Source organism: Apiospora marii, assembly GCF_038362585.1.
Source record: "Apiospora marii strain CBS 49790 chromosome Unknown utg000011l_segment0_segment0, whole genome shotgun sequence".
Lineage (NCBI taxonomy): Eukaryota > Fungi > Ascomycota > Sordariomycetes > Amphisphaeriales > Apiosporaceae > Apiospora > Apiospora marii.
Genome location: NW_027117382.1, coordinates 1,181,193 through 1,197,401, shown reverse-complemented (window position 1 = coordinate 1,197,401; position 16,209 = coordinate 1,181,193). Strand labels below are relative to the sequence as shown.

The 16,209-nt window shown below is 55.2% G+C and overlaps 4 protein-coding genes across 4 annotated transcripts; 3 read left to right on the top strand and 1 right to left on the bottom strand.

The window, feature by feature from the left end:
• Positions 1 to 3,187: 3,187 nt before the first annotated feature.
• Positions 3,188 to 3,933, top strand: PG985_013433 (major facilitator superfamily transporter; the record flags this gene model as incomplete). Its single annotated transcript, XM_066833199.1, has 2 exons — positions 3,188 to 3,413; positions 3,458 to 3,933. 2 exons carry the CDS (start codon positions 3,188 to 3,190, stop codon positions 3,931 to 3,933), a joined length of 702 nt encoding a protein of 233 aa, XP_066677939.1.
• A 1,050-nt stretch (positions 3,934 to 4,983) lies between these two features.
• PG985_013432 (INO80 chromatin remodeling complex Ies1) lies at positions 4,984 to 7,094 on the top strand (the record flags this gene model as incomplete). The annotated part of the gene is made up of 2 exons (XM_066833198.1): positions 4,984 to 5,503; positions 5,581 to 7,094. The coding sequence occupies 2 exons, from the start codon at positions 4,984 to 4,986 to the stop codon at positions 7,092 to 7,094; spliced, it is 2,034 nt and encodes a 677-aa protein (XP_066677938.1).
• Positions 7,095 to 7,908: 814 nt separating this feature from the next.
• Positions 7,909 to 9,594, bottom strand: PG985_013431 (uncharacterized protein; the record flags this gene model as incomplete). Its single annotated transcript, XM_066833197.1, has 3 exons — positions 7,909 to 8,321; positions 8,415 to 9,176; positions 9,366 to 9,594. The coding sequence occupies 3 exons, from the start codon at positions 9,592 to 9,594 to the stop codon at positions 7,909 to 7,911; spliced, it is 1,404 nt and encodes a 467-aa protein (XP_066677937.1).
• A 2,842-nt stretch (positions 9,595 to 12,436) lies between these two features.
• PG985_013430 (uncharacterized protein) lies at positions 12,437 to 15,142 on the top strand (the record flags this gene model as incomplete). The annotated part of the gene is made up of 3 exons (XM_066833196.1): positions 12,437 to 12,482; positions 12,561 to 14,183; positions 14,238 to 15,142. The coding sequence occupies 3 exons, from the start codon at positions 12,437 to 12,439 to the stop codon at positions 15,140 to 15,142; spliced, it is 2,574 nt and encodes an 857-aa protein (XP_066677936.1).
• Positions 15,143 to 16,209: the final 1,067 nt, after the last annotated feature.

The following is a 16,209-nucleotide window of genomic DNA, read 5'->3' as shown; positions in this document are numbered from 1 at the left end:
TCGCCGTAGTCGAGTCATCGGTCTGACGGTGCTCGATGCAGAGTATCATGGTTGCGAGTCGTTGTCGACCTGCTGTTGCAATGTTTATGGTTTTGGAAATCTCCAAACACTTTCTTGAGTCGTCTTCAGTCGAGACCATCTATAAGATATCTGTAGTATCCCAAAATCCCAGCCAGGGTATTACATTTTCCTACCATGTGCCTGCCTGCATCGGGCACCACAAGCGTATTGTTGCCAAATTTTGTAGGGCCAAGTCGGCGATGGTGTCTGATGGCGAAGTTTGTTCCCGGCCAGAACAGGTGTCAGATTAAGCTCGTCCCGGGGTTTCGAAGACGGGTTTGGCGGCAGGGATCCGCCTTCGAGGACCTCTATAGCATTCCCCGAGCATTCTGATTACGTCTCCTTAGGTAATTTCCAATACCTGCTCACCTTCCCCGTCCGAACTCTTTGGTCCTGGCCAAGCGCCCGTCCAAGAAGTATATATCACATTCTTCCCTACGCACGGGCAGATGGGCACTGCAATAAGCTTTTTGATGCTCTTCTCCGCGAGGGAGCTGACACACGTCGCAGGTCGGGAGGTCTCCCTCCTACTTCTCCCGACAGGGGCGATTTTCTGGGAAAAGAGGGAAACGGTCTAGACGGGTGCCGATGCACGGATTCCCGCGGCGAAAATGAGGCCATTCGTGACATTTCCAGAAACGAGGCGGTTCGGAGATAAGATAGTAGTCGTCATCCTCATCGGGCTTGACAAGGTGAGAGATCCCATGGGGCACTGGTGATCTATCGACGGGATTTGGACGGGGTTTGTCAGTGACAGATACTGTTTCGACTATGCCCACGTCGTCATTGGTGGTTCGTTTGGGGTCAAGAGTTAAGAGTTGGGCATCAAGTAGGATCGAAAGGCATCTCACGTGGTGGATAGACAGATAGCATCTCAAGATGTTGGCTGTCGATGAATGAGTTCTGTTGTCTAATCTCATATCGTACCTAGTATAGTAGCAATAAAGTGTAAAAGGTTCTCGCTTTCTAAACCCGTAATAACAAAGTAATGCAGTTCTCGCTTGCTTGCTTGCTTGTACATGATTAAGGTGCAGTATTGTATTTCTTTCTTTCTCTTTGCCTCCATTGACGCGGCGGCGGCGGGACCTAAAATGTCGGCTCGTACGCCGGCCTCTCGTACATACGAGTCCGGATGCACTCGTCGTAGACTCTCGTCCTCCGATTTCTCTTCCGCAGTGTGATGAATATGATGATGCCCATGACTGCCAGACCAGCTAGAAGGAACACGTTCGTGGATTAGCCTGGCTGGCCGAATAGCTGTGGCTGGAGGGGAGAAGACTGGATGGTGATAATAATGGTGATGGTGAGGCCTACCGAAGGTTCCCGTGATTCCGCCAATCACGGCTGGGTTGGCTGAGTGAGATAGTGGCCTTTGTGGGGGTGCTGGTCTAGGGGCCGTGTCTTCTGCACTCCCGGCCTCCCTTTCTGTGCTGGAAGCGGTGGAGGTCGCGGCCGGGGATTGGACACTTCCATTCGAGACCGTCGATATTGATGTCGCTGTCGTTGTCGTCGTGATGTACTGGGTTGTGGTATTGCTCGGGACGGTGGTAACGTCGCTGGGAAGTGGCGTGCCGTCGCTCGTGGTGTACTGAGTGGTGCTGGCCGTCGACTTCCCGGGCATGTACGCCGACAGCAGAGTTGTCGCATCATAATAAAGAGCAGTCATCTGTTCCCCAGGTCTGGTCCGTGTGTTGATGTGGTCTTGCAAAAAAGTACGGCTGACTGACGGGTTTCAACAGATCGGGGTCGAGGACTTTCGATGGTGGTGGTTAATGGCCAAGTCATGGCAGCTGGACCCACGACTCGTCTTTTAAGGTTTTTTTTTCGAGTCTCCCTCTGTTCTGTCTGCCCTGACCCCCGGCATAGACATGAGACATTTGAAAGGGTTTCAATGGATATTTTGGGTTCTCCGCCGCTGGGTATAGTCCCAGTTGCAGATCTGAGGGGCCAAGGGCCTTCGTGAAACCCCGGGATGCGGCCAAGACGATTGTATACTCGCGGTGGGCCTCTCGACGTCCCTACTCGGCCCCGTGCGCAAACGACAAACCAACCCCAGATCTCAAATGCCAGTGAGTCTTCAGGCCGTGTCAAGTGGTTATACTCCCTTGTGTCTGCCCAGCCGTAATAGCGGAAACACCCGGGTCCCCCACCCCGAGTCAACCCCCCAACCCCCGGACCCGGGGTTTCGGACGCATTTCTCTGATCTCTGGACGAATATTCAAGCGTCACAACATATAGTTGTCTGCCATGGCTCCCTTTCGCCCTTCCACTGGACTTGGTGCCAAGGGCTTGGAAAACCAGATCACCGCTGCGGACCGTAACGCAAACCTTGAATGCCACTTTCTAACTTGTCCGTCTCGGAGAATTTGTGTTGGTCTTTCCCAGTTGGGCACCTTCGACGCAGGCAGTATATGATATGTGTACCTACCGCATCCCAGAGCCGACCCACGTATCGGTACATAGGCTCTTTCCCTCCACCGTTCACAAATCGACAGCGTCGGGCGGCGAGGCTGCGGCGGCGGCGACGTCAGACGAACGCCCGCCCCTCCGCCACACGCCTAGATGGCGAAAGCCCACAGAAGATGGCCTGTTTTACAGTGCGGCCGACATTCGATTGTGGACCTTGGCCGTTTCTCATCCGTCCGGCGACGACCTGGACTCGCCCAGGTCACACGTCTTCGGGCCCGAGAGTCCAAGTCAGCAGCGCAGGCTAGGACCGCCTCCGCCTCGTCGACGGGCATGGGCTCGTGGCGGAACTTCCTTGAGAGGCGGCACTTGGTGGGGACAAGCTAGCTGTCCCTCTCGTCAGGGAGCCCGGCAGGATACAGGGCAGGGGTCCTGTCGTGTTCGGAGAAGGAGGGGCCCCGCGTTGTTGAAGTGAGCGCGGGGAAACCGGCGCAGCCGGAAGAGCTCTATCACATCTTCGGCCGCCGCCAGAAGTGGCTGCTTGTCGTCGCCACTGGGGTAGTGGCCTTCTCCGCCAACTTATCCTCCTCCAGTATCTTTTTCCGGCCCAGGACGAAATCGCACGGGTAAGGCTCCTTCCTCTGAATTCCGCTCGAGTGACGGGGGACGGATTGTGCTGGCAGAACTCACCTTGCCTTTTTTCCAGGACTTGAACATCAGTATGGAAATGCCGGAACCGACAGTCACGTCCTTTCTGCTAGTCCAGGGGCTCACCGCGGTCTTCGGGGGCGCCTTTGCGGACGCCATCAGTCGCCGGCCAGTCTGCTTCATTGATCTGGTCTTGTACCTGATCGTCAACGTCGCCCTCAGCTACTCTCCTGATTCCACCGTGCTGGTACTCTTCCGCGGCGTCCAGTCCGGCGGCAGCTACCCCACGTCGATCCTCGGTAAGTAGACCAAGATCAACTGAGATACCAAGAGTATCTTTCAGCGATGGATGTCTTTGCTGAAAATAGTCCTTACGCAGGCAGTGGTGTGATTCAAAACATATCACCACCTTCAGAGCGTAGTACCTTCACCAGCAACACCTCCCGCACCCACGCCTCTATGCTGGAAGGAGGAGATACTAACAAAAGAGCGCCAGTCCGTAATTTCAGTCTCGCGGTCGGCCCCGTCCTTGGTGGCGCTTTAGCACAGCAGCTTGGGTTCCGATCGATCTTCATATTCTTGCTGATCGGTACCGCGGTTATTTTGGTCGCCGTGACCCTTTATTCACTTGAAACCCTACGAACCATTGCGGGCAATGGTTCCCCTCGGCTCGGCGGCGTATACCAGCCATGGCTACGCCGGTTCAAGAAGCCCGAGTCCACGCGCGACCCCGGTCCCAGAGCCGCCAACCGGATCACCAGTTGTTGGCAGTTCCTTGAACTCTACTGTATTACCTGTTCACCTAGTTCCAAGTTTTAGTGGTAGGTAGGATTATCATAGTATTAATCTTTCGGATTGCAAGGATGTGGTTCAACTCTACCTCACGATGGTTCATACCCGCCCCGGCACCGCAAATGGGTCATACGTCTCACGATTGCTACTCTCAAGTTGCTCCGATCCGGCAACATCAGATTGCGCGTCGTAGTTAAGCATATGCCGACCGAAGAGGATTCGATGTACACTGGCCATATGGCTGGTGCCACCTACATTGATGCCCCGTAATCTGTTTTGTTAAGGGTGTTTGTCCTTGTCAATCAAAGAATGGCCTACATCAAGGATGCCGCGCACCAATCCTCGAAGGCAGAGAAGGGGAATTGCAGGCCAAAAAGAGCTGTGTATTGATATGAAATGCAGCAAGAATGAGTCGAATATGGTTACAAGGCGGTGAATACTACCTGCTGCTGACTTACACCGAAACAAATACCCGTTTGCGTCTTGTGACGGGGTTCCAACTTATCTCCATGACATTCATTGCACGCCACAAGACGACCTGTGCCACACCAACATCTCGATTGGGAGCTGGCTGTGGCTCAAGCTCCATCGAGCGTGTCGTGTAGAGTTGGTCCAGACCCAGGTACTTCACTACAGTACCTACCTAACCCAGAACAATTGAAGCTGCTGCTGCTGCGGCTCTCCAGTGCTCCCCAAGCGCGCGCGTTCAGGGCGTTCGGAGGTCGGCTTCGTGATGTGCTGAGAGCCAGCCTGAGACTAATAATACATAAGCATCAAACTTCCCACCAACGCATTGGGGAGAGGGTGCAATTTTCCCACCCATCCATCTCGATCATCTTATTTCCTTGTTTCCTGTTTTTCTCAACCATCGCCCATTCTCTTCAATTTCATCGCAATGTCACGTCACTAAAAAAGAACCAACCACACATCCCACGATAGCGGCCTCGCATTGGAATTCGTCCATCGTCCCATTCCGTCACTCGAGCTGAGTTTAGCTCCACACGCTGGCTGCATTCCAGTGAATGCAAACTCCCCAAGCCGACACGCAAACATTCAAGCCCCCAATATTCACTCGCCATGGACGCCAGCGAAGATAATGGCGACCAAAGCCCCGCCTCCTCTCGGGCGAGCAGTCCTGGTCGCTACCGCTCCAAACCCCGGTATGACAGCGACAACGACAACACCGGCGTAGCCGACACCAGCATCGCCGACACCATGGCCCGTCCCACCAAGACTGCCCGGTCGCGCAAGTCTCAGTCCAATGCCGCCGGCGCCGCTCGCGATGCGGGCTTGCAGACCATCGGCAAGATTCGACACCTCAAGAAGGAGGATGGCGAGCCTCTGTGGCGCAAAGACATCCAATACGACTTCCTCCGCGCCGTCTTCGACAACGAGCGCAAGGTCTTCACCAACAGCTACGACCTGACCCAGACGGAGAAGCAGACCTTTGCCGACTTGTACATTGACACCATGGCTAGGAGCAGCAAGACCAGCAAGGTCCTTCGCGACAAACTGCTTAGTGATCGGGAGGCCGCGAAGAGCATGGCTATGGTCTGTCTGTTGGTCAATGTCGGTCGTATGAATACCACCTTGAATTGTACGTCACCGTTCCAGGCCCTATTTCTATCTTTATTGCTTGCATCATCATCGTACTGACCTCTTGTCTACTACTAGTCTTCCCTGAGATGCGAGCCCAGCTTCGCACCTACCATGCCATCCCCTCTCTCCAGGCCTATCAAGATGCCACTGCCTATAAGCAGTTGCAGGATGCTCCTCGGCTGAAGTCCATCCTCAAGGGTGCCGCCGAAGACAGGCCCGAGCCTCACGGTCTCAATGACTTCAAGGATCTTGACCTTCCGCGAACAAACCCGGTCAACTTGATATTTCTCATCTGCCAACAGGCAACACACATTGCCGAACTGCACTTCCCGAGCGACGGCGAGTTCCACGACTTGATTATGAAGACCAACTTCACCAGTGCCTCTCGTGCCAACGCTTTCCTGTGGCTGATGTGGTTCTACCTGGAATCAGATTTCACGGAAGAAGGCTGTGACGAGAACCCCTTTGGCGCTGGTGTGATTTACGACTCGGATCTGTCAAATCAAGGGGTCCCTAAGCTGGTCCCCATGGCACCTGAAGTCGAGGACCTGGAGAACATTGACCCCCAAACAGAAATCGATTTTGGCCGCGAGAAGCAAGCCCATCGAGCCAAGATCATTGCCGCCGATGCTCAGTATGCCCAAGACCACCAGCCAAGCAAACGTGCTGTAGCGAGAGGCAAGCTGCTTGGCGATGATGGGACTTCTGCCGCAATCCTGCCACGGATTAGACCCTCAAAGCACGAGTCCGACCTCGATAGTACGAGATCGACTCCGCCTCCCAGGGCCCTCGCTCGTCTGGCCGGTGCCAGCAGGCGAGGAACGGGATCTCTTAAGTACCAGATTTTCGAAGCTTCCTCGCCGGCCGGTCCTGGGTCTGGAGCACTCGACGGTGTAGTGCCTCGCAAGCCCCGGCCGCCTACTGCCCATCAGCTTGCCGTGGAGCACAATCGGAACAAGCGTGTCGAGTACATCCTAGACCGAGGATTACGGAAAGCCCAGCACAAGGCTCGCAAATCGCGGCGGCAGGAGGGTGCCATCATTCGCGCAATACACCGCCTGGATACCATGGCGGATCCTTTTGTCGATAGCGATGAGGAAGAGTTCAGATATGCTATGGACAAGTCCATACCCTACCGTGGCCGGGGTTTCGGTGGTCTTTGCCAGCTGACATCGGAGCCGGATGACTTTGGTGAGGAGTTCGTGTCCCACGTTTCGGCTTTCCGACGCGCAGGACGGCGTCTTGAGCGATGGGAAGCCCCCGAGTACTCCAACCGGGGTGCCATGCGCCCCTTCAGAGTGCAGCGCGCGCACAATGGCTCCACGCCGGATATGAACGGAGACTACGCCGAAGGAAGCGAGAGAGCGGAATTCGGCGAGAAGGGGAAGTCGCGTCCGAATGGCACTGCTAATGGCGACGTCACCATGGAAGACGCCGACGATCTTGACGACATGGATAAGGAACTTCTCGGCTTAGCTAGTGGCGCCGAGGAGGGCGATGGCGGCAAGGACGATGATGACGATGAAGAGCTCGACGACGTGGATAAGACCTTGCTGGGTCTGGCAGATGACTCGGATTCGGAAGGCTAGTGGACTGCATCTTCCTCTGAAACGCTTCCTTGCTTGAAGCGTTGACTTCATGGTAGAGTCGGGCCATGGTGTTATTGCATTAAGGAGGTGCATCCTTTACGAGCGGAAAGGGGGCTATTTTTTTGTTGTGAGGAACCAAAAGAACTGGGGGTGTTCGGCGTCTCGGCGGCTGGCTTTTATTTGTTTTCTCCCCCTTCGAGCCCTTCTTCTTTTTTCCCTCCAATTTGTACTGTATGAATATGCTACGCCCCAAAAAGGGGATGGTACCGATAGATTATGGATGATGGGTGGGTGGTGGTATACGGATGGATGAGGCACACAGAGATAGTCCGTCGTTGTCCGCCTTACTGCCGACCCCATCGAGTCACTAATACGAGCGTTCTATTTGCTATATTTACGTTGTAGCTCTGTGCCCTTGATTGTTATGCAGTGCCGTGTGGCCGTCGGAGTCGAACTCTCTGCGCCTGAATGTGCCGCTTCCCTGAGTGTCTGGCTCCGGGCGTTGGCGAGAGTAAGTCGGCTACTTACTAGATAGAGCATCATGAGTATGTGACACTGGCAGCAGATTCACGGAGCACTTTTCGAAATGGGACCCCTTGGTGCATTTGGGGACGCGAGGTGATTTGGTCTTCTGGCAAAGTAGGTGAATAACTAGTATATTGTTACAGGTAAAGGCCAGTTCTCTCAACATTCTACAGTAACCCCATCTACTACGGGTTTTTAAGAGCTATACATGTGAATTATCAACACTGGCGGCATAAGGATCCAAATGGTAGCCGCCACTACCTCAATATGGATAGCGTCCGTCCTCCGCTTAACCCTCGAAGCCGTTGATCCAGCCCTGGGAGGCGAACTTGAGGCGCGGCAGGTCATCCTCCATGGGCAGGACGTTGTCCTTCTGCATCTGGGCGGCGACGGCCTCGGCGTCGGCCCAGACGCGCAAGATATTGCCGCCGGCGACCTTGGCGGCGTCGGCGTCGGACACGTCGCGCTGGAGCAGCTCGGCGATGAGGTCCGGGTAGGCGGACACGTCGGGCAGGCCCTCGGGCGTCGACATGATGCCGTCGAAGTCGCTGCCGAGGCCGACATGGTCGTAGCCGATCAGGTCGCCGATGTAGGTCACGTGGTTGGCGACCTGGGCTAGGGTCGAGTTGGGCGGGTAGTGCGTGGGGATGCCGTTGGGGTTATTTTCGTCGAGGCAGGAGATGAACTCGGGGGCGAAGTTGACTTTGAGAGGTGTCAGTACTTACGTTTCTCTCTTTTTCAAAATTGCTTCCCCTTTTTCGGTTGGGACACTGTGGGATACATGAAATCACTTACCCATCACGATCGAGTTAGTCTTCTTCACCAGCTTGAGCACGTCGTCGGGCACGTTGCGCGGGTGGGGGCACAACGCATACGCGGACGAGTGGCTGAACATGACGGGCGCGATGCTGCCTCCCCACTTCTCGGGCCGGCCGCCGAGGACATCGCGCATGGTGTCCTCGCTCACGTGGCTCAGGTCGACCAGCATGCCGATGCGGTTCATCTCCTTGACGAGGTCGCGGCCGAGCGGGGAGACGCCGCCGTGAAAGGGGGGCGCCTTGCCGAACTCGGGGTACTCGCGGATGGCGGCGTCGGCGAAGACGTTGCCGCAGTTGTGGGTGAGGGTGGCGTAGCGGACGCCGAGGGCGTGGTAGCGGCGCAGGGTCGCGACGCTGTTGCCGATCTGGTGCAGGCCCTCGACGCCGAGGGGGCTGATGAGCTTGCCCTCGCGGAAGGCGGCCAGCGCCGAGCGCGACGAGATGGCCGGCAGGGCGGAGAAGTCGCGCGGGTAGGCCGCCGTCAGCCGCGTCATCATGTCGATCTGCTGCAGCGTGAACTGCACGATGGGCAGGTAGTTGGCCTCGGAGAAGTCGCTGCCGTTGGCCGGGCAGGGCGCGTAGACGGACCAGAAGGCGCCGCCGTTGAGGCCCGCGCGCAGGCGGGGGAGGTCCACGTGCATCGGCAGGCCCGTGGCGCTGAAGGGCTTGGTGAAGTTGGGGCTGTAGATGTGGTTGTCGTACATGTAGCGGACGAGCAGGGGGAAGTCGTCATGGCCGTCTGCGGGATAGGTTAGTCAGGGTTCATGTAGACAAACGCACTCTTCTTCTTCTTCTTCTTCTTTATCTTCATCGTCATTATCAACGCCCGGCCATGATGCGCTATATATGATATCGCTTATATAAAACTTGGGATATGGGTGACGGAGAGCAAGGTGAGGAAGGAAGGCAGAAAGAGAGGTAGCAGCACCTATCAATGGCGTCTTGGTCAGGATCTTGCGGACGCGGTCCTCGATTGTCTTGGGCCGTACATGGCCGTACGCCTTGCAGGCCGGATGGTAGGCGCGGGATACGGGATGCAGCAGCGTCCCGAAGCATATCAGAACTATGAAGAAGGCTACGACGCCCCGGGAGTGAGGACGCCGCGTGGGCGGCGGAGCATCCGACTCGTCATCCTTGTTTGGGAGTTTCTCATACATGGGGATGCACTACGTAGGCCTCTATTCAGAGCCCCTTATAATTTTTCCAGACAGGTGGGAGTACTGATGGAAGTAGATTGGTCAAGGTGTTGTTGTTGAAATACAGATGTCGATAATGTACATCATTTGTAAGCCGCGTCTCGAGAGGTGCTTATCACCCAGGCACCAGGCACAGATAGGTGAGGTTAGCTTGCGACGACGCCGCAGGGGTCACCTTGGCCCCACTAGATCCCGAGCGACGCAGAGACTAGGGCGCGCTGGAGGTTGCCCATTGCCAGGTCGGTGGTAAGCTTGGATACGGCTCGAACTGCTTACTACATAACATACTTATCCTATTTCGCGGGACAGACCTGGGGAATTCTGGGTCGCCCTCAACGGCGAGACGGCAAACGGCTACTCGGAAATCCATAAACAGCCATTGCCATTTGGCGACTGAATGAACTATGGAGGAGGCAGCTTGGCAGGCCTGCGACGCGAACTGGCGATGATCTATGTAGGAGAACTACTCCGCACCTGGGACTGTTCCGTGGAGGCATCGCAGTACCACCAATTTCCGCCATTTGACCCCGTTGCCGGTTTACCCAGCCATTCCGCCGGTAGCCCGTTAATTCCCCTTCCCTAGCAAAACCCGTTTGCCTCGGTTTGTGCAAGGCCAGCTATTTTTGGGTGCTGGCTTACTCTAACAATACTACAGGTACCAGCGCTCTGGATCTGAGAGATCTCTTGTCAGGCAAGATGTAAGGATAATCACCAACGACGCCATGCACTATGCACTACCAACGTGTTGAAGCAGGTACCGCATGATAAACTGCCACAGATATAATCTCACAGTCTGACTGCCATCGAATCAGACTCCTATAAAAGTCCAGCATCCTTATCCGAATAGCCATGCTACAAAGACTACAGTACCGAATGCTCCATTCACTAAGAGAAAGGGGAGCTTGCCAGGTTCGCCCTGTGGCAGCGTAGCGTACCTGCCAAGCCCCTGAGTCGGCACCTGAGCGAGAATACCGGGGGCCGCCTATTTCCCTACCGAACACTGAACAACAACAACCCCAAACCCTGCCTGCTCCCACTGCGCTATGACTTTGCTTTTTCCGATGCCAGACTGCATGAACAACATGAAATTTCAATGACATATGACAAAATCTTCTTCTTACCTGGCTGGGTGGAAGGATTAGCATGCGGATTCCAGCAGTAAACAGAAATCCTCTATACTGCACTGCAGACAGGCAGGGCTGCTTAGCGACGGCCGCTTGCAATTGCCAAAGAACTGGGGTTGCATTGGATCGACTCGTTCATTCAGTGCAACCCAGATTCATTGGTAACTGGTTCACGGGCCGCCGGCAGTGTCTGCTTCCTTACGTCATCTCCACAGCATCTCGTCGCCGTCTATGTACTCACTGTATGTAGGTATGCACTTCATTTAGCTGGCTGTCAAATCATTCAACAGGTTTCAGTGTTTAAACTGCAGTAAGTTTACCTTGGTGCTTGGGGCTGGAGACGAGCCTAAGCGGCAATGGTGTACCGTGGATGCTCCAATGCAGGAGTCGCAGCAAAGTAAAACACAGGGATCTGCCAAGTAAATGAGATGAAACGCCGCCCTCTTCTGGGGAAAACTTTTTGAGTTCAGGGCTCTCGGCGCCTAAGCCAATGGAATCGGCAAGAGGATGGAAACCCCCCTATGGACCACTCATCCTTCTCTATTAAACCTAATAATCCGAGCTGCTAAATAAGGAGACTGGCCGATCGATCATTGTCTTGTCAGTCGGTCTGTCAGGAGTCAGGACGACTCAAAGGAGAGAGAAGAAAGAGGAAAGACAGACTGTGCCACCGTCGGTCCGTTCTACATGATCCACCCTCGCTGTAAATGGCCATGTTGTTGCTTATGTAGATACATACAGTACGGATGTACAACAACGAACGAATAGGTAAAAGCATCCAGAACGAAAGTGCTTCTTTCGTCCCCAACAACGATTTCTAGTCATGAAATCTGAATTACCTGCATGCGTAGTTTCAGAAAATATGTACGTCGAGGAGAAAAAACCTGCCTTATGACAGTGGACAGGGGGCGCGCCTTTGCAGCGTCATCCAGTAGAACAGAGTAGAATAGGGCAGTTCGGCCAATCACGAGCGCTCCCGTTGGCGAGGGACTGTAGCTCAGGCCCTGTATGCTCCTGCTCAGCCTGCGTTGGCCCTGCGCAACATTTAGCGGCGGCCCCGAGCTACTGCAGCACAGAAGGGTAGAGCAGGGCGTGGTCGAATTGGAGGAGGGAACCTTGGGAAAATTGATTGCAGAAATGGAGACCCCGGCCAGAGGCAGCGCATAACACAGCCTCGTATTCTCAAGATGGTTTAATTTTGGCCGGGCCTCTCTCGCTCTCTCTCCATAGAAACCGCCTGGGTTTATATCAAAATATTTCCCCGTGCCGTTCACGTTGTCACGCCCTGATTTTTCCCGCTTTGTGCTTTTGTACAGCTTCGTTTCTAGAAGTGTCGGTTGTTGTTTGTGTTCAAGCTGGCTAATTTCGTCCCACGCTCTCTCATTCTTGGGCACCACCACCACCAACCACCACCACTGCCAGACCACCACTCCAACCCGACATCGCCTGCCTGTCATTGTTGCATCCATTTGATTGTACCACACAACTAGCTCAGCCCAAGTCTGGTCCCTTTCTTGAATTCTTTGTGACTTTCCACCCAGCGACCCGCGGCCACACCCCATACCCTTCCGACCTCTTCTGGGTGATGCATCGACACCGCCGAAACATAATATTCTTTTGATCTACCTCGTCGGCCTTGATTTCTTCGACCTCCGCGACGCGCGAAACAAACCGCCACCATGCCGAATTTCGCAGATTCCTTCTGGACACCAGACTATGCTGCAGGTAAGAAACTATAAACACACAAATAGCGATCGCCCCCAAACGCCTGCTCTTTGTTACTTACCAACCCCTCCCCGACAGGTCTGGGCGTCTTGTTCAGCAAGCTGCAGCAAGGTGTGGAGGAGGATCGCCAAGTCCTGACCATTGCCCGCATGCGAGCCGAAGCCGAGGAGGCCTACGGTATACGATTGGGCGACATTGCGCCTGCGGCCGACAAGATCGCCGGCGGCTTCTCCAAGGACGACGGTGCCAGTGTACGGAAAGCCTACGATGGCGTACGGACCGAGATGGAGGACGCCTCTAAAAACCACAAGAAAATCGCCCAGAGCATCCGGGATCTGGTCGTGAACCCCTTCTCGCGGTGGTGCGACGCGCACGAGACGCGGCTCCAGGACTCCCAGGACGAGCTCCAGTCGCGCCTTAAGGCCCACGACCGCCAGGCCGAGGTGGTCAAGAAGCTGCGCAGCAACTACTTCAACAAGTGCCGGCTGGTGGAGGACCTGGAGGAAGAGAACAAGATGGCCTTCCAGGGTGCCGAGAACAGCCCTAAGCAAAACATCCCCGAGATCAAGGTGCAGAAGGACGAAGAGAAGGAAGCCGACGAGGACGAGATCTTCGAGATTGGCGACGAGGTGTACCAAAAGGACCAGGTCAAGAAGATCATTGAGCATATGCTCAACACGATCAAGATGGGCGACACCAAGGTGCCCATCCTGGGAACCTACCAAAACACCTCGGCCGGTTCCGACATTGTCGAGTATCTGCAACGGCACATGGATTGCACAAGCGTCAGCTACGCCGAGCGCATCGGTCAGGACTTGATATCTAACGGATTCTTGCGACTGGTGGGCAACGTCGGCAGCACATTCGCCAACAGCTCGCGGTTGTTTTACCAATGGCGACCTCTGGCCTTCCAGATCTCGGGTGTTCCGGAGAAGAAGACGCCCGTATCGCGAACCTTCTCGCTGCCGACGTCCCAGGATGGTAGCGAGTCCTCGCCTGTGGTGGGTGCCATGAGCGAATACCTCCAGGGATGGAACGTTCTCGGCAACTCGCACCCCAACGAAACCCCGGCTGAGAAGCTGCGCCGCGAGGCCCGGGAGACGGATGAGAAGTACAAGGCCGGCGTGCAGAAGCTGGACGAGATGCGCTGCGACCTCGAAGAGTCCATCTTTGTGCACCTCAAATTCCTCGAGCGATGCGAGTTGGACCGGCTCAAGGCCATCAAGACGGTCGTTCTGGACTTCTCAGGAACGATTGGCAACGTTATCCCCAGTCTCCAGTCCACGGTAGACCGCATGGTGCTTTACCAGGAAACAGTACAGCCGATGGGTGATCTGCGGTACCTGCTTGAGAACTACCGCACGGGTAGCTTTGCCCCCAAGGTTGTTACGTACGAGAACTACTACAACAGGGTGGACGAGCAAACCTTCGGTGTCGATCTCGAGGCCCGCGCGCGGGCTGACAAGAAGCGTGTGCCCATTATTGTGACAACCCTCCTAACCTACCTGGATCATCACTACCCGGATCTCGAGGGCGACGAAGCCAGGAGGGGCGTATGGCTGATTGATGTGCCGTTGAGTCAAACCCACAAGCTGCGCAACAAGATCAACAACGGCAAGCCCTTTACCCAGGAAGATATTGCCGAGTTCGATGTCCCCACCGTTGCCAACGTCCTGAAACTGTATCTGCTCGAGCTTCCCGGTAAGTAAATGTGGTGGCGCAATTTTTTGAACAGTATACTGATTTTTTGCTCAGACTCCCTGATTTCGTCTCACGTGTATGAGATCGTACGAACAATCTACACCACCCCTACAGGAGACACGACAGAGGATGCTCGTGTTGGCGTTCTGCAGCAGACCTTGTCGCAACTTCGGCTTACCAACATCGCTACACTCGACGCTTGCATGAACCATTTCACCCGCCTCATCGACCTGACTTCGGCAGACGACCAATACGTCCAGACGCTGGCCGCATCTCTCGCAACATGCATTATCCGACCCCGCACCCAGTCATCTCTGACTCTGGAGGAGAAGCACTCCCACCGGCTGGTGCGTGATCTGTTCGCGCACAAGACCGCCATTTTCTCGGAACTGAAGCGCATGTCGTCGCTCTCCCACTCGGGATCTGTCGGGACTACCAACAACCGCCCGCGTGCCATCAGCACAGACGAGAGCAACCGCCGTGCGCACATGGAAGAACGCCAACGCGCTCTGCTAGAGAAGGTCGGCACTGCAGCAGACCGTGGCCGCAGCCGGGCGACGAGCCCTGCACCCAGCCCGCGCCACCGACGTGACCGCAGCACTGGAGGACCCGAAACCCGCTTCCCTATCCAAACCAGCCCGACATCCACGACTGACCGCCATGGTCGGTCGAGCATGGCCAGCATGGCCAGCCTGAACGGCACTCTTAAGCGAGACAGCTTGGAAGTTCCCGACAGTGCGGGTTCATCGGCACCTCCCACTGAGCCCACTGGAGACTCCGAGGAGGGCAGCCAGGGCAGCCCCGTGGACACCAAGCGCAGCAGTCTCAGCAGTCTGGGCCGGAACAGCGTGCGCTTCGAGCGTGGCCGCCGGGTCACGCCTGTGGAGCCCACGGTGGGCGAGGAGAACGATGTTCTGAAGCAGGGTGTGACACTGGTCGACGCGCCTATGGACGATTAGGGATACGACCGAGCCGAGTCGCCAGTGATCGAGGAAGCCCGCTACGCCGTCCGTTTCCGCTAGGAGAGGGAGAGGATACGGAGGATGGGGCGGATGGGGAAGATGAGGATGAGCGCCATAAACTGAAACGAATCACGTTCAATGGGTAGAGGTGGTCCTCTTTTTCTCTTCTATACCAGAAAAGGGGCCACACACCCGCACACAACCACACACAAACGCATTATATCCCCACATTGTGTTGTACGTATAATAGCTATTGCTAGTAACGATTTTGATAGGAAAGAGAAAGGAAGGGAGGGAGGGAGACGGGAGTGGTCAAACATGGGCAACGAGCAAATGGAATAACTGCTCTTTTGTACTGAATAAGACGCTTTTACGAATGAATCAATGGACACTTTTAAATTCCAGCTCTCCTCCTGACTGACTACTTGGGTGATGCTGGCGGCTTGGTATGGATACCAGTGAATCTGGCAGCAGGTATTCTGTTGTTCGATGTGTACCTCATAAGTATTGGCAAGCACTGGGACTGAGGCTTGGATCTGTACCGTTATGCTGGCAGATGGTCGTTATATATATCCTAGTTCTGGATGTCTCAGCCCAACCCCTTCCAGAATTCGAGTCTGTGGATGGCTCATAAGATTAGCCCCATGCCACTCTGGAGACGAACATGATCAAGTACATATGGATTCCTAATTAACATCCAAGAAATATCTGAGGACTGTCTGCTCGAGAATAGCAAGTTGTTCGTCGTTGCATACCTCTTTAGACCAACTGGGTGCTTCCAAATAAATCCCGTAGTAGAAAGTTGCGAGACCTTGGAGATGGCATGAACAACCAAAAACGTCGTTCGTGGGGTCGCACTTGTTGGACAGATTATATGTACCCCCAACCTGCAGCCTACCGTCGCGAAGCCGACGGCCAAGACGATATTTCACTTCTACATGTTAGCCAGCATGGAAAGTTGGGCCGAGACTCGGCCTGTCTGTGATCCCCTGCCTGCAGTATTCGGGAATAGATGTCGAGAGACGATAGCGCAAGCCACGATGTCTGGGTAATTCCCCCCCCCC